The sequence below is a fragment of the Eublepharis macularius genome, chromosome 15 (genome assembly GCF_028583425.1).
Source record: "Eublepharis macularius isolate TG4126 chromosome 15, MPM_Emac_v1.0, whole genome shotgun sequence".
NCBI classification, from domain to species: Eukaryota; Metazoa; Chordata; class Lepidosauria; order Squamata; family Eublepharidae; genus Eublepharis; species Eublepharis macularius.
In genome coordinates, this window is record NC_072804.1 from 32,694,136 (window position 1) to 32,716,195 (window position 22,060).

Consider the following 22,060-nt stretch of genomic DNA (forward strand, 5'->3'; position numbering starts at 1 on the left):
TAGTAATATCCAGCCTGATTAACAGTTCTGGTGAGCTTGAAATCTTGCCCAATGTTTTGTGCCAATTTGGTTGGTCCAAACAGCATTATAGAGATTTTGTTCTTGTTTTGGGATTTTGCATTGACCAATCTGGCTGTACAACATTTTTTCTGTTTCAAAGGTACCTAATTTCAGTCAAGGAAGTCCAGAATCGTCAAAGAATGAAAGCACAAAACTTTAAATTTATCACAGGCATTACAGCACTTCCAGGGGAACTGTGCTTCGTTTGGCATTTGAGACAATTTTGGATGGACAATTTTGGCTTCTGTACTTTAGTAAAAGAACAAAGAATGGACAACATGGACTGAGTTTAGCTTGCTACTAGTGAATGTGTTAAAACTGTACCCAGAGACCAACCGCACCAGCAATAAAGTTAAGCTAAGTGCTTGCCTGTCTTCCTTAAAGATGCACAGATCAGCCTTTAAAACCATGTCCTGAAAAAATGTGTTTTTCTTCCCCCATCTTAATTTTTTAAATAACATCCAGCCTAATGAAGAGTTATGCAAAGCTTGAAAGCTTGCACAGTGTTTTGTTTGGTCAATTTGACTGTTTCTAATAAAAGATATTACATGGATTTGGGGACTGTTTTAGGATTTGGGTGGCGCCTCTGAAACTTAGGCTAGTCTCTAAAGGTGCCCTGGCCAGGCTCTTGTTCATAGTTACTGCAAAATAAAACAAATCCAGTGGCACCTTAAAGACAGTCATTTCACTATGAGCTTTCAGCCCACTTTGTCATCCAGTGACCCAGGAAAACTCGTATTTTAAGTAAACGTTAGTCTTTAAGGTGTCTGAATTTTGTGGCATGAGCTTTTTAGAGCCAAAGCTACCTTCTTCAGATACCTGGTATCTGAATACCTATATACCGGCTGGTATCTTAAGAAAGGAGCTCTGATTCTAGAAAGCTTTCACCCCAAAAAATCTTGTTGGTTTCTCAAGGTGCCACTGGACTTAATCCTGCTGTTCTACTGCAGACCAGCACGGCTACCTTCCTGAAACTCCCTTTAAGCTACCACTACATTTTCATTTTATTTTATTTTGCTCTAGTAATCATAAACAAGACTCTGGGGAACCTTTAGAAACGAGTCTCAATTTTCACGGAAAACGAAGACCGAGGTGGGGGAAAGGGAGCGACTCTGGCTCTCCCTCCTGCCAGCCGCGGGGCGTCGCTCTCTTTCCTTCACTCAGCAGAGGGCAGGTAAAGATGGCGGCGGCCGGGGTGGCGGGAAGCGGCTTGGCGACCGCGGCGGGCTCCCTCTTCAGCCGCAGCCGGTTCCGGGGCTGTCTTCTCGGGGCTCTGCTGGGCGACTGCCTGGGTGGCGGCTTCGAGGCCCTGGAGTCGGTCAGCCTGACGGAGCTGCTGCACTTCGTGCGCTCCTTGCAGCCGCCGGAGAAAGAGGAGGAGGGACCCGCGACGGGCGACGACCCTATCTGCGGCGCTAGGAGTGAGTCTCTTCTTACCTCAGCTGAGGAGAAACGGTCATTCCGCCCCACTCCCTCCATGGCATAGAGAGGAAGGTGGTCTCTGAAGCCTTTCCAGGGGGACCTTCTACACAAATTATATTGTAAATTGTAGTATGGGGAGGAGGGGGGTGAGCCTTGTTTTGCAGCCCCCTCCCCTTTAACCCTGTATGATTTTCTCAGTCCGAGTAAAGTCTCTTCGTGAGTAGAGGAGGGGGCGTAGAAGACCCCGAGATTTTTCTATGGGGTAGAGAAAGGAACAAGCCCCTCAAATGACAAATTTATGGAAGGAGGTGAAGAAAGTAGAGAGTAGTGCTCATTTATTTATTTACTAGGTTTTAACCCTGTCTTCCTTCCAACCAACTCCAGGGTGATTCTTTCCTCTAATTCTCACAACAGTTCTGTGAGGCAGGTTCGGCTGAGACAGTTTCAAAGTTAGAACCATTACTGTCCTCACAGCAACTCAGCAAGGTAGGCTGGGTGCTGAGAGTGTGACTGACCAAAAGTTAGGGCCGATATTGTCCTCACAACGGCAGGGCAGGTAGATTGGGTGCCAAGAGTGTGACTGGGCCAGGGTCTTCCAGAAAGCTTCACAGCAAGGAAGGATTTGAACCCAGGTCTCTCAGAATTTATTCTGACACTGTAATCACTACACTTGTCATTTATTTATTTGCTTGGTGAGTATTTATGTGCCTCACTTTTTGGCATCCAAGGTGAGTAATGGCAATGAATACAACTCAATTATTATCTCTTAAAATGCGTCATTAAGCAATTAAATAAAAGAGATTGGTCATTCGTGTTGTTTTCTTGTGGTTGTCTTGTGAATGCAGCCCCCCCACACACACAGTTACCTTATTAAATGCTATAACAATGTAGGTGGTTAAAAGAAAGAGGAGGCGTACAGCATCTTAAAGACGAGTTATGTTTTCTTTCAGCCTCAGCTTCCATTTCACCTCATTTTGTTAGATGAGTGAAGCACATGGGGTTTTCTTCCGTTGGTTTGGGAGACTTTTCATTGTATATCATTCCCCAGACTGGAGGGTCCACCCTATGGGTTATATGATCTGGTAATCTTTGCAAAGAACACATGTGAACGTGTGAAGCTGCCTTATACTCTGTCTTATGTACTCTGACCAGCAACAGTTCTCCAGAGTCTCAGCTACCTGGTAATGGTAGAGTTTGGGACCTTCTACAAGCAAAGCAGTTGCTGTATCACTGAGCCACGGCCCTTCCTGGTTGCCTTCTGTTGAGTCAGATGCTTGATCTGTCAAGGTCAGTCTGTGATCTTTGCACAGAACACACATGCAGCCATGAAGCTGCCTTATAACTAATCCTGTTCACAAGTAACAGTGAACACATGTGCAATCCATGTGCAGTGTACACTGGATTTTTCTGTATGCATTCATTTTCATGTTATCTTCAATGAACGTACAGTTGAATGTGTGGTTTAAGCCCCATATTTATCTAGGTCCTAGCCCCTAGTTTCATTTGTAAAGTGAACATACATTGACTCTTACAAAAAGATGTGTACACATATATACAGGATGTACATGTGTTCACTGTAACATGTGGCCAGGGCTACTGAGGCAGATCTTTGTTCTATCTAGGTCTGTATTGTATACTCTGACTGGCAGCAGCTCTCCAGACTTCTTGCCTTTTGCACCACCTACTGCCTAATACTTTTAACTGGAAATGGCAAGGGTCGAGACCTTCTGTGTGTAAAGCAGATGCTATAGCATGAGTCACGGCCCACCTCTGTTTTTTGTGTTGGAAACAAACCAACAGCTAAGGAAATACCTGACTGATGGTTTTGTGTTTTTGGCCCCACTGTTTACATTTTCCTCCTATCCTTCCTTACATGTGCGCCCATATGTATACTCTGTCTCTTAACAGAGTAACTTACTACATCAAATCTTGTGTGCGTTGTGTGTCTTATGTGCCTTCAAGTCGCCTCTGACCTATAGTGACCTTATGAAGGAAAGACTTCTGAAATGTCCTATCATTAATAGACTTGCTCAGATCCTACAAACTGGAGGACGTGGTTACTTTTATTGAGTCAAGACATCTTGTTTTAGGTCTTCCTCTTTTCCTACTGCCTTCCACTTTTCCTAGCATTATTGACTTTTCCAAAGAATCATGTTTTCTCATGATGTGACCAAAGTATGATAGCCCTAGTTTTGCCAAATCTTACTCTTTAAAAAAATATTTTTGTAGCTGTTCATAAAAACATCAGATAACTCAATAATACATTAATAAAAAGAGGCAGCATGTATAGTGGTTAGAGTGTTGGTCTAAGTTCTGGGGAATTGGGTTTGAAATGAAAGTACTGTTCCAAGTATAATAAAAATGACTGCCTTTTATGAGGAAAGGGACTTGTGTGTCTTATACTCCTGTTGGTCTCCAGTTGTGCTCTTTATCAGTCCATCTGTTTTTGTTTTGATGTAAATAGTTTGCTTTGTGCTGTAGTCTGCAGAACTGTTAGATTTTTAAGATATGTAAGACTGTATTAATATCATGTTGTTACATTTAATAAGATTCTTACTGTCCTGCTAAGCAGAATACTGTAATGTTATTGTGCTGTATGTAATAAGACCATGTTTTTTAATGAAACACAACTGATAATTTAAATATATGTGGTGCTTGTATTGTACCTGCAGAGAGGGTGGTGGCTGGGTGTGACCCCTTTGAAGCTCTGGGGAGCTCTTCCCACCCCTTGCATCCTTGTTTAGTTTTAACTGCTGGAACCGGTTTTGAATTCCAGAGGGTTGCTCATCCCTCTAGGAAGGGATAAACTCCTAACCAAGTAGGAGTTTGAACAGGTGCAGAGTACTTTTCCCTTAACTTTCTGAATAATATCTTTTCTCCCGTTCCTTCTGAGGTTGCCTGGCATTCTCTTTTTGTTAATGGCTTGAAACTTACTTTGAAAGAAAAACATCTGTTCTCTGATTTTTTCTTGTGAAGTAGGATTCTAATCTGTGGGGTATGGTGACCCTAACTATCACTTTATTTATTACTATAAATTTATCTGTCTCATTTTACAGGCTCATCAGTGAGGTGGTAGTGATAATGATATGATTTGACAACAACTCCCAAAAAATGCTGTGAAGAGAATTCTTAGGGTGCTTTGAGGATTAACAAAATAGTTAAAGGGCCTTATAAGCCCAGAGGACACTACTGTAGAGGAAGCTGTTTGTTGCATCTCTGCATGATTTGTGGTTCTGAACTTGCCTCCTAGCCAAACGACAGTCCTTGGTCTGTATTTAGTGATTGGATCAGTTTGTACTCTTGATTTAACAGAACTATATCTGTCCTCAGAGGAAGTATGCTTGGAGCAGGGACTTAATTACAATGCAAAATAGTTTTTATTGGATGGGTCAATACAATCGGATTAAAACACATACAGTTCATTTTATTTCCCACAGATATATTTCCCCATCCCCTCCCCTCCCCCTTTTCCATATTGACTTCCAACAGCACTCCAACCCCCCGTTATTATTATCACATTATTTCTATACTATAGTTGTTCTTATCTCGTTATTGGTAAAGATCTTAACTAAATCTTTTCTTACTTAATATCTTTAAAACCCTTCAAAAGACCATAATTATCCCTTAACATCCCATCTCTTTTCCATATATTTTTTTAGTTTTTTCCAATCTTCCAAAAACATATTTGGATCTTGATCTTCCAAATTTCTTGTTAACTTGTCCATTTCAGCCATGTACAACAATTTCCTTGTCCATTCTTCAATTTCAGGTATTTCTTCTTTCTTCCAGTATTGAGCATATAACATTCTTGCTGCTGTTATCATATAATATATAACAATGTCTTGTCATTTCTATTAACATCTTCTAAATGCAAAGATAATAACAACATTTCTGGATTTTTAACAACATTATACTGAAGTATCAAAGACATCTCAACACAAATTTTAGATCAAAAGTCTCTAGCCTTACGGTAAGTCCACATATGAAATAGAGAGCCTTCATGCTCCTTACATTTCCAACACTTATTAGATAGATGTTTATTGGCTATGGCTAATTTTTTCGGTGTTAAATACCATCTATATAGCATTTTATAGCCATTCTCTCTTATACTGGTACATGTTGATATTTTTAACGTATTTTTCCACAGTTGTTCCCACTCTTCCATTGTTATTTCATTATTACAATTTATTGCCCACTTTACCATCTGTACCTTGACTGTTTCATCTAGGGACTTAATTACAATGCAATCCTATGATGAATTAATCCAGTCTGGTAAATTTTTCTTCCTAAATGCCACTGTCTTCAATTTGCTCGCTGGGTCTCCCAGAATAACAGTTTAAAGTTATATCAATCCATCTGAAGCTTAATAAGGAACTTGCAAGCAATCTTCTTACCTTTTGTCTGAAAGATTCAGTTAAGTCTGTCTGTCTTACCTCTCTCCTAGTTGGGCGAAGAGATGGTGTTGAACAGGATTTTCTTATGTTAAAAACCACAGACGTTCTCTGTTGCAATTAATCTACCTGTAGCCAGTCATTCCTTTCAGCACAGGCCTCTGAGATTACTCCTAGCATCCAGAGTGAAAAGATAAAATATTTAAAACAGCAAACAGTTGTCCAAAAGGGTGTCCAGGTTACTCCTAGCAGTGTGCAGCCTGAATTATATGCCAGAAAAGCTCAATTAAAAAAGATAAAATGGAGTTAAAAACCACAGAGCTCCAGATTACACGTCTGCTCCGGTCACCATCTTTTTCTCCAGTTAATCCAGTCTACAACCATTGATTTCCGAGTGCATATGCTTTCAGTGTTAGAAATACAGGCTCTTCTGAGAGCATATTAGTTCTTTCTCTTACTCTAAACATAGCTCTTTTTTCACTATAAAACTGAAGCTTACCTTCATTTTTAACTGTGAAAAAATGTTTCAACTATTAAAAATATGGTTACTATTTCAGTGTGGGGTTGTCTGTTGCCAGTATGTGCTCTGTTCTGCCAGGGTTTATAGGTGACATTATTTTGGGGTGGAAATGTTTATTTTATTACAGTATGAGCAACATGGTGCTTTGGTTGATTTTTCTTTCTTTCTTATGCTAGTAATATGCCATTCTTCCTGCTCCCCGTAGGGATGTTTTAGATGCATGTTTGTTTTACTAAGGAACTGATTGACTCTCTGAATTCTTGAAAGATATGTCTTTCTTGTTTTGTCCCATTTTTTACTCTTCACGGTGGCTGTTCTTTCTTCTGAATTCTTGTGGTATATACATTTATCCGTGCCTTCATCTGTAATTTTTATGTTTATGCTATATGTCGCCGTATGTACCACCATTATACTTTAGTTAGCCATGGTGCTGCATTTCAGAATTGTGGAAATGGCTATTACTCTGGTCTGGCTTGTGTTGTTATTCTACAATATCCATTTCTAAATGGCCATCTCCATCTGACATATAGGTGGCAACTTGAATACATTTATAACAACAACAATAACAATAACATTTAATTTATTTACCACCCGCTCAGAGCAGTTTACAAAGTGTGGTGCTATTATCCTCATGGCAGTCACTTTGGGTGGGGCTGAGTGAGCTCTGAGAAGCTTTGAGGGTACTTTGTGACTGACCCAAGGTCACCCAGCTGGATTCAAGTGGAGACGAGGGGAATCAAACCTGGTTCTCCCAATTAGAGTTCTGCTGCTCTTAACCACTACACCAAACTGCTCAGTTTATGTTCTCTGAATCATGTTTTTGTTTCTGTGCTTCAGAACTTTACTTTCCCCCTCAAATCTCAGCAGAAAAGTCTTTGTAGCAGCATCTGAATTTGCCTGCCATATGTTTATATATTATTATTTCTCTGACATTTCAGAAACCCTCTTTTACAGTGATGACACAGCCATGACACACTCTGTAGTGAGGTCGCTGTTGGCCAAGCAAGATTTTGATGAAGTGGATATGGCAAAGCGGTAAGAAGGAAACCATAGCTATAAACAAAATCTTGGGTTTTGTTTGGGAAAAAACCTCTGCTTGAAACCTTGGAGAGCACTGCCAGTGAATGAGGCTTCTTGCTTGACTTGGTAGAAAAAGAGATGTGCTCAGAGAGCATTTCTCCTCAGATTTTCAGCAGTTTCTGACTCTCACCACTACCCAGGTTTTCTAGACATGTGTCTCAGATTTTATTACCCTTACAGAGGTTTGCCTCTCTGGTCAGAGTCTAGCCATATCTTTGTGTATATTTTCTAAATGCAGCTAAGGAATAATAGCAGCAGCAGCCCTAAAGTTATGTACCCTTAAGGAGAATCTGCGTCATGAGCTACCGTCTTTTAAGTGACAATAGAATTTGTCAACACTAGTTTGATTAAGTAACATGGTCAGTCCACTCATCTGGATAAAGTATTTGTCATTGTTAGGCAAGCTGACGAGTATGTTTCTTGTACATGTCCTCCAATTTCACCCACAGTGATTGATTTTTGATCCAAATGTGGTCATTCTTTTCTGACATTAGCAGCTCTGTATATGTATACCAAGCCCTCGGTAGCCCTGTTCACATGTTACAGTGAATGCTCGTTCACATTAAGAATTACATTGGAGACCCGTGCCTGGATGAATGTAGCATTTAAATCACATGTTCCACTGTACAGGTGTTGAATGTAACATGAGAATTGCTCAACACACGTGTAAAGAAAAATTAAGTATACTTGGATTGTGTGTACATTCCCTATAACTTGTGAACAGGGCTGCTGTGTAAGTGTATTGAGTTTCAATGCAATCTCCCTTTGGCAGGTTTGCTGAAGAATACAAGAAAGACCCTGACCGGACCTATGGAAGGGGTGTGATTACGGTGTTCAAGAAGCTCCTCAGCCCCAAGTGCAGAGACGTTTTTGAGCCAGCAAGACAGCAGTTTAATGGGAAAGGTTCCTATGGTAATGGTGGTGCCATGAGGGTAGCAGGCATCCCATTGGCTTACTCTAATGTTCAAGATGTGAAGAAGGTATAATTTATCTTATGGATTTCCTGCAATAGTAATACTTAGTATTTAGCACTTTTCCCTAAGTACTCAAAGCCCTATACACACATTGTGATGAATTCACAATGCAAGTCATGGTTTTGGCCTTTCAAGAATGAGTCTGGAAGGACTCTGAGGTTGAAATCCTTCAGGCCCCTCCCAGTTTTTCCTCTCATGTATGGCAAATTAATTAGTAATTGATTGGCTTAGGGTAAACTGTAGCTACCTTCTAACTTGCAAACTCTGGTTTGCACTTTCACTGCAAGCTAAGATTGCAAACCAAAGATTGTTCCCAGTTTTCATTCCTTGTTTGCCAAGCAAGGGCAAGGACATGCTATTTCAAATGAAATGGCAAAATTTGGTTTGCTACAAGCCAGGGAGGTGCTAATTAGTTGCAGAGGAGAAAAGAGATTGTGTGAACAAATGGCAAGCCACTTGTTCACACGAAGTGTGCGAAGTTTTTACCTTACAGCCGAATGCAAGAACAGTGAACTTAAGCAGATTGATTAAGTTCACTTTTCAAGTGTGCTGTGAAGTCCAACAAGAAAGTTTTAGACAAGTTACTTGAAGAGAGTCTCATCCTAGAATTGAAATTATTAGCAAAGCCTATCAGGATACAGCCTTTCTACTAGGGATGTTTCTAGAGGAAAGTTTACTTACTACTGGCTTGTGCTTGAATGCCCATGTTGTTCTAACTCAAGCTTTGGCTGAAGCTTTCATAAGATAAGGTGGTACTCTAAGTGAATCTGCGTGTCCTCAATTGGTACCTTCTGTCTAGCTTTCTTTTTTGTAGTCTGTCAACTTTTCTAGCTGCAACTTGGTGGTCTAAGATGACAGTCAGTGAACATTAGGAGTAGAAATCTATCTGAATTTATTTATAGATTCATTTTTATCCCTCTTTTACCATAAACTATAACAAGCAATTAGAAAACGTTAAGACCACAGCAAGATCAATTTGTAGGAGTTTATTAAGCCTGAATTACTGCTAAGCTGTTGATTCATGCTACAGCTGAGACTTAGTAGCAAAGATATTGCACATTGCTCACATGGAGGAACTTCTGGGGAAGGCCAATGAGCATTGCATGACTGCTCTGGGATCTTGTCTCTACTTCCTATGGTACTACCCATTGTCTGAAAGTTGATAAGATGGACACACAAACCTGCTTGTTTGTTTTTCACTTCTTCAGGCTTAGCTTTTCAAACACTGTCTTCTGCAGTTTGCTAAACTGAGTGCCGAGCTGACCCACTCCAACTCCCTGGGTTATAATGGAGCCATACTACAGGCCTTAGCAGTTCACTATGCTCTCCAGGGGGAGCTGAATCGGGACAGGTTCCTGGAGCAGCTGATCGGCCACATGGAAGATGTGGAAATGGATGATAAGTCTGTCGCTGATGCACGAATGTAAGTAGTGTCTGCCAGAAGGAAATGACTTGTTGCTTCTCACTGAACTTCCTAAGAGGTGTTCTGTCATCTTTAGATGTGACCAAAGGAAAACTTTCCATTTCATGTGAGCTGCTCACATGATGAATTTTCACTTTTTCCCTGGTGTTAGGAGGGATAAGTGGGAGGGCTGGAAAGACTGGGCTTTTAAGGATTTTGTGCTGGCTGCCAGCATTATTTGGAAAGTTCTCTGTTGTGACTGCACTCGGTGGAATAACATCTGCTCTGTGGCCCCAACTAACTGCTTGCTGTTTTTCATGTATTTGAGTCCGCTCATAACTACTGTTGTATTATGGCTGTGACGTTAGCTCACTTTCTCACTACTTGTTTATAGAGGAGGCTAAAGTGAGGGATATGTCTATTATAGAGGAATTGGACAGTATATATAAGAGGACATCCATCTGTGGTTAAAGAAAAAAAATTGTTCCATGCTTGAGGTGGGGGAACAGACTGTTCTCCAATGTTTGCATGAGAGAAAATGACCCAGGAGGGTTGGTGAACTTCTACTTCTAGATATGGGGCCAGTTGTTTTGGCTGTGTGTTTTAGCCAACCTCGGGTTGATGAAGTGTGTTGGTTGAAGAGTGCAGACATTTTTTTTAAACAGATGAAAAGGGCAGAATCTGGAGGTAGTTTAGATAACCATTCATTGTGCATAATTGTGTATAGCCATATACATTCCTGCAGCTCAGTTTTCTACTTTATTGCTCTTTGGTACTTCAGCTGCTTATGCAATTTGAAGGATTTTTGCCTAGAATACAGTCTTCCTATGCCATAGTCCCTGTCCTTATATCTGAAATAGTTATTCTTACAAATTTTGTTTTTAAGAGACTGCTTTTTGTCTGTTTTGGCATCTGTCTCTAAGTTTTGAGGTCATTGCAGTAGTTTGATTCTTAGGATAAATATGGTATGTCATATATCAGGTTATCAGGATGGTATTTTTGAAAAGATATTCAACAATTTAGAGGTGGACAAGTGTGACCTTCTTTGCCAAGGGAACTATCACCCACCAATGCACTCTTCAGTTCCCCCAGTCTCTCTCCATGATGTAAATCTCAGCAATGCAACAACCAGCACTTATGTGCACTGCAGCAATATATTTACAGAGCAGATAACACCAGGCATTGTGAGCAAAGAGAGTCAAGACACACACATCCAAAGAAAGTCAAAATTCTGTATTGAGCCTTGGGGATTATTTAACCAGCTTTAATTTGGCCAGAGGGAAAGGGAATATGCTGATCTGGGCTGCTTCTAGACCAGGGAGATTTTTCACGGTTTAGTAGCGTTGCTGATGCGATTCTGTATGAAATAACCCCTGCAATGGAGATTCCAGTCCTCCCAGGGTAATTCATTTTCTTTCCCGTTAGCAGTGATTTTTCTTTCATACCTTATGTGCATTGAAGCACTCCCCAGATTGTATTCTCGTGTGAATGTCAGGATTCGTTGTCTACCCTGTTGTAATCTATTTTTATTATGAGGAACATGGGTAATGCTGCATAGAAATAATGCAAGACCTTAAAATTTTTTTTTAAAAAAATCTTATGTATTTGCAGACACCGTCAATGATCCCCTTCTTAAAAGGTGGCTTGAACTGTGGGTGATTCTCCTCTGACTTTAAAAAAAACAACAACCATGAGCAAGCATAATGCTGGATAGGAATAACACAATAAAAAAAACCCAAGACAACCCCTTCCCAACTATTCCCTCCCTTCTGTCTTAAAGGCAGGCCATTATCTTCTGTTACATTAATTTCTGTGGTGGACTGGCTCCTTTCAGTCATTAACAAGTAACTGATTAGCATTTCACCAAAACCTTTCAATTATGCTGTTTCCCCTTCAGGCACAAGAAACTGCTGCTGTTGATAGCTTCTTGCCCAGGAAATACTGTTTGTGTGTCTGTCTGTCTGTGTATGTGTTTTAACACAGGTTTAAAATACAACAGGGTTTGGGGTCTTTTGGGCAGAAGGAACTGCCTGTTAAATGTCTGTGGAAACATGGAGGGAAAGCGCAACCGTATGGTGGCTGAAATGTGCAAAATCCTTGGTGTGGAAACAGCTCTGGAGCTGGACTCTGCTGAGTTATTCCTAAATACATTTTGATTGGGATCAATGCTATAGCCCCCCCCATCACCCTCCCTTTAGTTGCAGAATGCCTGTAATGCCCAGGTGAATTTATTTCTAAAGGGAGGCAGAGCTGTGTTGAAGTTGTAATTGTGGTATTTGAAAAGTTATTGTTACAGGGTTTTATCAGATAACTTGTAATTTCTTTTGTACTTGTCTCCGCACAAAATGCTCTAGTATCCCTATTCCCTATCATAGTGAGAAGAAGAAATCCTTGTATATTCTAAGGGATTTAATCGGAAACATCAGACTCCTTGTTCTAGAATAAGCAATATTCAGTTAATTAATTTTAAAGTGATAAAGATTTGATGATTAGGGCTGAAATCCCAGATAGCTGTTTGCATTTTCTAGTTAAAACTGGCTTGTGTTTTTATCTAAATGATTGGCTGATGGAAAAAATACTTTAAAACACCTGTCTAAATACTTTAAAACACTCCCTTACGAAGTGTCTAGGATTATGACCTAGTCTGGTATTTACCCAAAGCAGCTAAGAATGTAATTGTGTAAATATGACTAATGTACAAAAATCAGTACAGTAAATGGGGCACTTGACTCGTCTCCATACTGCTTAATATACTTGCCTACAGCCAGTTTGGTGTAGTGGTTAAGAGCATGGGACTCTAATGTGGAGAGCTGGATCCTCACTCCTCCCCTTGAAGCCAGCTGGGTGACCTTGGGCTAGTCACAGTTCTCTGGAGCTCTCTCAGCCCCACCCACCTCACAGGGTGTTTTGTTTTGGGGATAATAATGACATACTTTGTAAACCTCTCTGAGTAGGCATTAAGTTGCCCTGAAGGGCGGTATATAAATCGAATGTTGTTATTATTAATTATTACTCTGGATATCGGGAGCAGAGGCAGGCCATACATATACCTAGATGAAACACTAGAGGGCAGCATACTGAAGCATTTGTTTCACCCTGACTCTCGTCTCCAGGCTTGGCTATGAAGAATTGCCCTTTTCAAAGCGGCTAAAGAAGATCAAAGGATTTCTGGAACAGAGCACCGTGCCGAATTCAGATGTGCTAGACGAATTAGGTAAGCATGTTTCTCACTGCAAGAAGTGGTCCCAGTTTTGTTTCCAGAAAGCTGTATACTCTGCAAGCCATATGATGATGCAATTATTGTGTATGACTTTATCAAGGGCACTGGAGTGGGAGTAAGCAGCATTCTGTTGGATCCTCTCTCAAAGTCTTGGTGGTGGTTGTAGGTGGTCATCCTGTGAAACTAATAGGCGGGTGTTTCACATGCACATAAAAAGCATCTTTACAACATCTTAAATGACTTCCTCCTTTGTAACATGATTGAAGTTGGGAGCACGTTTATCTTGGCAGCATGTTTCCTCCGAGTCCTGTAATAGCAACAACTGCAGTAACATCAGGGAGGTCTTTCTGCTTTTAGCATCACATTGCTCTTTCCCCTCCCTTCCCAGACTCTCTCTTGGTTCACAGCATTCTGAGGCTTTTCGTTGGTTGGAGGTAGGTGAGGAAATGCTGAGCTTGATGTGCAGTCCAGCTTTAGGACGTGTTCTTTCCTACTGCCACTGTTGCGAGGGCCTTTGCTCTCTCCTCCCCAACAGATGCACTTATCCCCCTGCACAGTAGCAGCAACTGCTGCTGTTGCTTTAAGTGAAGGGAGGGGGGCCAAGTGGGGATGCTGAAACCTAGTGCTGGTCCAATTTCCTACCTTGCCTCCCTCACTTAGCCAGACCTGCAGAACCTGCTTCCTCTGTCCACTCCTGTGGTGTTTGGTGTAGTGGTTAAGAGTGCAGGACTCTAATTTGGAGAGCTGGGTTTGATTCCCCATTTCTTCACTTGAAGCCAGCTGGGTGACCTTGGGTCAGTCATAGCTTCCTGGAGCTCTCTCATCCCTCACAAGATGTTGGGGATAATAATAACATACTTTGTAAACCACTCTGAGTGGGTGTTAAGTTGCAGTATATAAGGGCAGTATATAAATCGAATGTTGTTGTTGTTATTAAACATTCCCAATACTAAACTGAGAGGGCACTGCAAACTGCTGTGATCTCTATCTTCACATATTTCACACATCTTGGAAGAAAGCCTGACAGCTCTGGTCAAATGCTCTGAGTGGGCATTAAGTTGTCCTGAAGGGTGGTATATAAATTGAATGTTATTTTTATATGATGATGATGATGATGATGATGATGATGAGTACAGTATCACTGATGAATAGCCCAGGCTGCCAGGTGAGCCTGATCTGGTCAGATCTCAAAAGCTAAGCAGGATCGGCCTTGGTTAGCAATTGGATGGGAGACGTCCAAGGAAGACCAGGGTTGCAGAGGGAGGCAATGGCAAAGCACCTCTGTTAGTCTCTTGCCATGAAAACCCCACCAGGTGCTGGCATTAGTCAACTCTCTACCACCAAGTATCGCTGATAGAAAAGACCATATGCAATATTATCTACAGGCTTTTTACTCAGGTAATATGGCTGTGCTGCAAGAAATGGCTTAGAGAGATGCTCTGGGACATGGTCTATAGACTTTACTACAAGGTATTGTCTGTTATGCCCCTATTGGAAGTTTCCACACCATTTAATATGTCATGTCAGATTACTTACGTTTTGTTTCAGCAATGTGTCATCTCTGGATTTCTGCAATCCATAACCTGTTGTATTATTTATTGAATGTCCCAGCTGTTGAGCGTATTGACTTACACTGTGTAATCCACCTTGAGTCTCTGAGAAAGCTGGATCTTAAATAACATAAATAAATAGCATAGGTAATGTTTTTATGATCATTAGCTCGCTGAACTGTTTACCCCTCTGAAGTTGTAACGCAGATGGAGAACTGAGGTTCAGAGAAAATAAGTGAGTCGCTTGGGGCTGCTGACTGGGTACTCAAAGCCTGACCCTCCCATCTGCAATGGATTGGATGTCAAGACTTACTTGCAATTTGTCTCTGTGCCAGCATCATCTAAGCTTTGATATGGCTGGGGTTATGGCTCTCTACATCAAGACAGTTTTGCATGCTACAGTATAAGGGCAAGAAAAGCATCCACCTATTACCTTAAAGCAGCATCCTTGCATTAACCTGGGACTTAATGTGAGCAATGTGGTAGAAGGTTAAGTGTATCTGAAGTGCCTTGTTAAAAGGTTTTTTTTTTTTTAGGCAATGGCATTGCAGCTCTGCATTCAGTCCCTACTGCCATATATTCCTTCCTGCGCTGCATGGAATCCCATCCAGATATCCCCGAGGACTACAATTGCCTGCAGCGGACCATCATCTACTGCATCTCACTGGGTGGGGATACGGACACCATTGCAACCATGGCTGGAGCCATAGCTGGAGCTTATTATGGGGAAGAGCAAGTACCCCAAAACTGGAAGCATAGCTGTGAGTCTTTTGAAGAGACAGAGAAACTAGCTGATAGTTTGTATGAACTCTATTGTCAACGCCAGAGGGAATCTGGTACCCAGTAATGGGCTGTTTGTGCCCTGCAATCTCTGTTCATCCTTCAGAGGATGTAAAGCACATCTGAAATTAAAGGGGATTGTTCCATCAAGGGAAATACTCTTAGGAAGCACTGAATGTCTTGATGATGATTCTGTATAACCAAATGCTCATTTGCTTGCTGCTGGAGAGCTTTTTTTTTTTTTAACACCCTCTCTAATCTTACTGTTAAATCTTGGTGTCAGATCAAGGAACCTCTTTGTTCGCTGTGCCAGGCATCTGTGCATTTCAAGGTCCTTGGCTCAAGGTGAACTTCGCAGTGGTTTGAAAAGTAAGCTTGCCCTGTGTAGCAGTTGGGCTGTGCTAGAGGTAGAATGGGAAGCTGTACTTACAACAACTAAGATAAAGGGCAAAGCTTGTAAGCCTGGCCCTACAGCTCACGCTCGGGTGCAAGTTCATCAAACAAGTCTTCTGGATTCTGAATGTAAGTTGCCTTTTCCCTCTGACTGTTACATTATATTTCCTCTTGTGACTGAGTAGGACTTCTGGAGTCTGATTCTCTGCACATCTTTCATATCAAGAGTAATTAGTAAATTTTTAAAAGCTGCTACCTATAAATCAAAGGTATCAAGGGAGCTTCTTGTATTTTGATTACAGGGAACAAAGTAACCAAATTTAAGCTGACACAAATTGAAGAATCAAGTCCCAGCAGAAAGCTCTGCAGTTCTCCAATGCAGAAAGGATAGTTCCCCTCAAGGAAGGGCTTCCCTGTTAATTAACGATACCCTGACCCTTGGAAGTTGGGGGGAGCCTCCGTACGCATCACGTGACCCCTAACTGGATCAGTCCTTGAATGGATGGGTATGGCAGGGAGACTGGGCCTTTGGTATTCCCTGGTTTACAAACCTTCATATTTTATTTCATGTTGCAAATGATGACTTAAGAACAAACTAAAGATGAGTAATGCAAATGTTTTTACATAGGCTTAATTTTCTTACAGGGGATGACTGAAATACAATTTTTTTTGTAAAATAAGATTTATTGATGTTGGGTCAATACAATCAAGTACTGTAGTTTCAATTCAGAAGTGAAGGCCAGTTTTTGATCACAAAATAAGAGTGCATTTTAAACCAAATTTACTATGAAACAGTGCATGTAACATAAGTATTTACAAAACTAAAAAAACCCTCTATATACTAGGTTAGAAATGAAGATACTAGAGGCAATTTTTTTTTTAAAAAAGTAAGAATTGGTATATAAAAATGCATATTGTAATGCATAGTTGAAGTCTTCAAACCTGATCTTTCTACCGACTGAAACCAAATTTCCCCCTTTTTTTGTACATGAAAACCCAACATTTATCTCGGACAAATACCAGGTATGTTTTTACTTCAGTAAAAATAAACTAATCCATGACTTGCCAACCAGCCTGTTCATTTGTGTAATAATGATACCTTTTGATATGATGTGTTTTAAAGTAAAAAAAAGTTATATGAATGCAGAAGTTTTTATGCTTTGTATGAGAATATCGAGGCTGCAAAATGGTACGTATAGAACTGAATCCAATAATATTACTAAGTTTGTGCATATTAGTCATTTTTGTTTTTTTGCCAGACAGAACACAAGTAAGGAATCTACAAAGAAAAAAAAGGTTGTGTTTCTGTTAGAACACAGTATAAATAAAATTGTGTACAAGGCACTTGGGAGCGGATCTTGGATTTAATGTGATCCTGAGCTGCTGTTAGAATACTTATCCACCACTCTTTCCACTTCTGGCAGTGTGACTCTGTTAAATAGTAACACATTTTCTTTGATCTGATAGTGTTAAAAATGGAAGCTTTAATGCTCTTCTCCACGGGAAAATACATTTAACTCAAGGGCACAAGACTCCAAGCATTCTTCTTCTAATATTAGACACAGAGGAAATGTGTGCACTTGAGCTTCTTCAAACCTAGCCTGTTGTGACTCAATGTGAAATGAAAAATCTTACTGCAGGTGCAGTTTGCCTTTGGCATTCCCCATCTTCAGGAATTTCTGAAAACATCAGATGGAATAGGAAATCTTAGGCCTATACTTTGTGGTGTCTAAGTCACACAGTTTGTTAGAGGAAGAAGGAAGCACAGACAAAAGCAGCCCCCCACCCCAATTCCTCAGTACTCTCCTTTAGTTGTTACTACTTTCTGTAATCCAGATTGGGGTCCCGCCCCACACCTTTTGCCCTAGAACACATCACAAACTCAGCACTGATTGTGTGTGTATCTTTTCTTTCTAATATGGTTTAAATATATCTACATTAAACCTGGAGAGTTATACCAAATCACTGGCCATATTGTGGGCATCCTGGATGCATGAAAAGAATGGTCTTTGAATACAAACTGGATTCATTGTTCTTTTTGTTTCTTCAACACAGGTCTATACAGAAAGGGCTTCTTAGCATAGTTTTATGTGGTATCATTTAAACAGCATCTCATTTCTCCAGGATGAGGTCTCTCACTTTCTCTCTCTGTTTTGTAGCAACGTAAGGCATTATTATTTTGTAAGGCACTCTGTAGAACACAGGGATTTGAATGCTCCTAGTCAGCAAAGAAATTCACATGACCAACAATCCATACCTCCTCTTCTCCAAAAGCTGTAACCTTGTAAACCAGAGTCAGATGGGTGACATTTCAAGCATTAATGAGACAGTGGTAAAAAAAAGACAATGAAATTATTCCTTTTTTCTTAATCACAGAAATCTTTGCACATAACATTTTGCACCTTTTTTGTGATAGATATTGCACTATACTTGTGAATAACATTAAGTAGCTAATAGCACCGTTGTAAAAACAACTGAATGGAAAGTTACAATGAACTCTACTTCTCGTAAATCAAAAATTTCATGGTTGGGTACTTTTGCCACCCGCACCAACAATAACAAAAAATTTACACATCTTGAAAAAAAAACAACTGTCTGTTAACTGGCACTTTGAAGATAGCGTAACACCTTCTTTTCCAGCTGAGTAAGCAAGCGTTGGAAGCTATGCCTTGTAGTGCCTTTGTACTGGAAGCATCACTGTTCTCAGGGCTGTTGATGTTTACGGGCTACTGCCTTGTACAAGGTGCACGCTGAGTAACTTTACTTGCCAACAGATTACCATGACTTAGAGAGTCTTTGTGGGGGGCAGGGGCTCACAGAAGTCTCTAAATGGCTTTGGAATATGCTTTGCTTGCCATCTTGTTCTCTATATACCTTGGATAGGATGCTGTAGAGATGTGTTCAGCATTCTGTAGAAGGCGTTTATACAAAGCATTCCGCACTTTGACAATTCACCCTGTTGAGTCTTTATTACCCCAAGAGACTGACTAGGATCACATTTTATGACAGAAAACTGAAACATGAGCAAATGCTAAATTTGGAAGGAGATGCCTCAATCTAATAAGGAATTCTACACCTTTATATGTTGAAGGCTGCAGCTCCAAGTGCTGCCGTTGATCTAATGCCTTCTGTGCATCTTAAGAGAATTGACTGGCAACTAATCCCCAAGTTAGCATCCGTGTGATGTACAGTCAGTAGGGAAAACTAAATTCTGCATAAAGAAATGTTACTGAAAATACCCACCAATAAAATCTCTCTTCTAATGATCTCTTCTTGGCCAAAACACCTGGTTTACCACCAGTTTGTACTATCTTCCCAGTGACGTTTTGTATTTATTTATTCTTTTAAAAGACAGTTTATGGCTAAAGTAGATAAAAGGAGGTATGTCCAACAGCTGTTATGTGGGACAGAGAAGGAATCCAGAAAAAGAAGAATGGATGTATTCAGTGGAGTACAAACCATTGGCTTGATCCGACGGCATCTGGATCCAGACTTGGTCGTTCTCTTTGAGTTCAAGCACAGCACTACCAGAAGCCTGGTCCAAGTAGCCCTTTTTGTATTCATCATAAGTATAGGTGGCAGGTACATTGTTCTTGTAAAGTGCCACCCAGATATTAGTTCCTTTAACATGGACATGATAGGCGAAGTAGTAGATGCCAGAGATGGGACATGTGAAGATCCCTGTCACTGGGTTATAGCCATTATGCCCGTTGTACAAAGTCCTGTCGAATTTTACTGGCATACCTGAGGCTGGGAATGGTGAGGTCAAGATGGCAGTGAAGGCAGGTACCATCTGGGCAGACAATTCCCCTCTGCCATATTGTGGCTTTCCATGCTTGCCATTTCCCAGCACTGCTCCTTCTACACCTCCATCTGGCAAATGAAGGCCAGCGATGCCTGCCTCGTCAAACACCCCTGGTGCACCAGGTGGTCCTGGTGGCCCTGGTGGTCCTGGTGGCCCATTTAATCCTGGATTTCCAGGAACCCCTGGTGGCCCAGTGGGACCAACTAGTCCTGGCTCGCCTACTTTTCCATTTCCCGGTGGCCCTGGGAAGCCAGGCTCCCCTTTTAAGCCTGGTAAACCTTGGGGTCCCATTGGACCAGAAGGGCCCTGTAAACCTGGTATGCCTGATGGGCCTCGAAGGCCTGGTTGCCCTGGGATACCTGCATCCCCCTTAGAGCCCATGGCCCCTGGTTGTCCTGGCACCCCAGGAAGCCCTATGAAACCATTTTCCCCTTTGGGGCCCATTGGTCCAGGCATCCCTTGGGCCCCAGGTAACCCCCTCTCTCCGGGTATCCCTGGTTTGCCTACAAAGCCACTGGGCCCTTGGTCCCCACGCATGCCTGGTGGTCCTGCGGGCCCACTTGGTCCAGGCTCCCCTTTAGAACCTGGAATTCCATGCTTGCCTGGCATACCCATAGAACCTGGAGGGCCTGGTGACCCAATAATGCCAGGGGGGCCCATCTCGCCTGGCTCACCATCTGCTCCAGGCTCTCCTTTGTCCCCAATGGCTCCGAGTATGCCTGGTGGACCACGATCTCCCTTTAAGCCAGGCAGTCCTGGCTTCCCATATCCTGTAGGTCCAGGCATACCAGGAAGGCCACGAAGGCCAGGTTCCCCCTTAGGACCCAGAGGGCCTTGTATGCCTGGTATACCAGCTACACCTGGTATGCCAATTCCATCAACTCCAGGTGGGCCACGTGGACCCATAGGCCCAGGCTGCCCATTGAGTCCTGTCTCACCTGGAGGCCCCGAGTCACCCTTCTCACCAGGAGCACCGGGCAACCCATCAAGTCCAGGTTTCCCAATGCTCATAGGTCCTGGGGGCCCTGCAGGGCCAGGGGCGCCTGCATTTCCTCGTGGCCCAGGCAACCCTGGTTTTCCAACTCCATTTTCGCCCTTCATGCCACGCTCGCCACGAAGACCAGGCTCTCCTTTTGCTCCGGGCTCCCCTCGGAATCCAGGTAGGCCAGGACTACCTGATGGGCCTGGCTTACCATTAACCGAAATGCCAGCTGGTCCAGGCAACCCTGGTGGGCCAGGCAAGCCTCTTGGCCCTTGGTCTCCTCTTATGCCAGGTTCACCTTTCATACCAGGTATCCCTTTCATTCCTGCTTTGCCAGGAAGCCCTGGGATACCTGGTTTGCCTATGCCAGAAAAGCCAGGTGGTCCAGCAGGGCCTGGTTGGCCGTGAAGTCCTGGCTTGCCAGTGCCTGGTTTCCCAGGGTAGCCAGGTGGTCCAGCAGGACCTCTTGGGCCAGGTTTCCCAGGAGGTCCAGGCTCCCCTTTGAGGTCCATTGGCAGTAGTGGTGGCGGCATATCTGCGAAGAGAAAAGAGGTACATCAGTGGAAATGAATGATGGAGATGAAAACCTTGCTTCTAACATTTAGCAAATATCTTCTTGAAGTCCAAGAAAAATGCAGACTTTGAGGGGGGAGGGGATTGAAATTGTAGATGGCTCTCTAAAACTCAGGTCCCCCACATCACATTTACAATGTGAACCAGGTTCTTTTGCTGCTCAGACTTTAAGCAGATATGGTACGGATGCCCAAAGAGGTACTGTTTCAAGGTACTGTTCAAAGTAGACATGGGCACGAATCAAGGTAAGAAGCAAATTTCGTGACAAAATGGGCCATTTTGTGAATCACGAAACAGCATTTTGTGGGGCTGCGGTTATTACCAAATTAACATGAAATTCACGAATTTTTGGCCTGTTTCGTTAGCTTCATGAACGATTTGTAATTACAGCACCAGCCTGCCGATCCGTTGATTCCCTAGGCAACAATGGGCCGACCTTTTGTTACCATTGGAAACCCCAATCATAGCCCACTTACCCTTGATTGGCAGCTCTCCTAGCCATCTGAAGAGCTTCCATTCTGCCCTATACAGCCAGGAGTTGGGGGTCAATCCCCTAGGCAACCAAGGAGGTGGACCTTCTATAGCCATGAGCACACCAAAATAACCCCTCCAAACCCTGTTAGGCAGGTCTGTCAGCCAACCAGAGACTTCCTGTTCTGCTCTATGTCAGCGTTTTTTATAAAAAGGCACCTCTCTGCCATGTTTCAGTCTCATGACACAGAGGGAGAGGGAGGAGGACCTGTTGCTGGGATTGGAGTAGTGAGAGAGAGAGAGTGGATTTTGGATTGTGCTTTTTGGCTGCTGCTTCTTTAAAAGAGACTAAAAGAAGCCTCTTATTTGCAGCTCTTGGCCTTGCTGCAGGAAGGTCTTTGCGCGAGAGTGCCTTTTTTCTTCCACCCCACCCCACC

The 22,060-nt window shown here is 42.2% G+C and overlaps 2 protein-coding genes across 2 annotated transcripts in view; one reads left to right on the forward strand and one right to left on the reverse strand.

Moving 5' to 3' along the window:
• Window positions 1-1,240: 1,240 nt before the first annotated feature.
• Window positions 1,241-16,856, forward strand: ADPRS (ADP-ribosylserine hydrolase). Its single transcript, XM_054999579.1, has 6 exons — window positions 1,241-1,481; window positions 7,332-7,428; window positions 8,246-8,453; window positions 9,686-9,870; window positions 12,963-13,063; window positions 15,156-16,856. Exons 1-6 carry the CDS (start codon window positions 1,241-1,243, stop codon window positions 15,464-15,466), a joined length of 1,143 nt encoding a protein of 380 aa, XP_054855554.1. The 3' UTR covers window positions 15,467-16,856.
• A 1,269-nt stretch (window positions 16,857-18,125) lies between these two features.
• The window catches only part of COL8A2 (collagen type VIII alpha 2 chain), a 197,070-nt gene continuing 193,135 nt past the window's right edge, over window positions 18,126-22,060 (reverse strand). Inside the window, exon 5 of the mRNA XM_054999578.1 lies at window positions 18,126-21,114. Within this exon, the coding sequence (XP_054855553.1) occupies window positions 19,190-21,114 (1,925 nt within the window). The 3' untranslated portion in view covers window positions 18,126-19,189. The remainder of the gene's footprint in view (window positions 21,115-22,060) is intronic.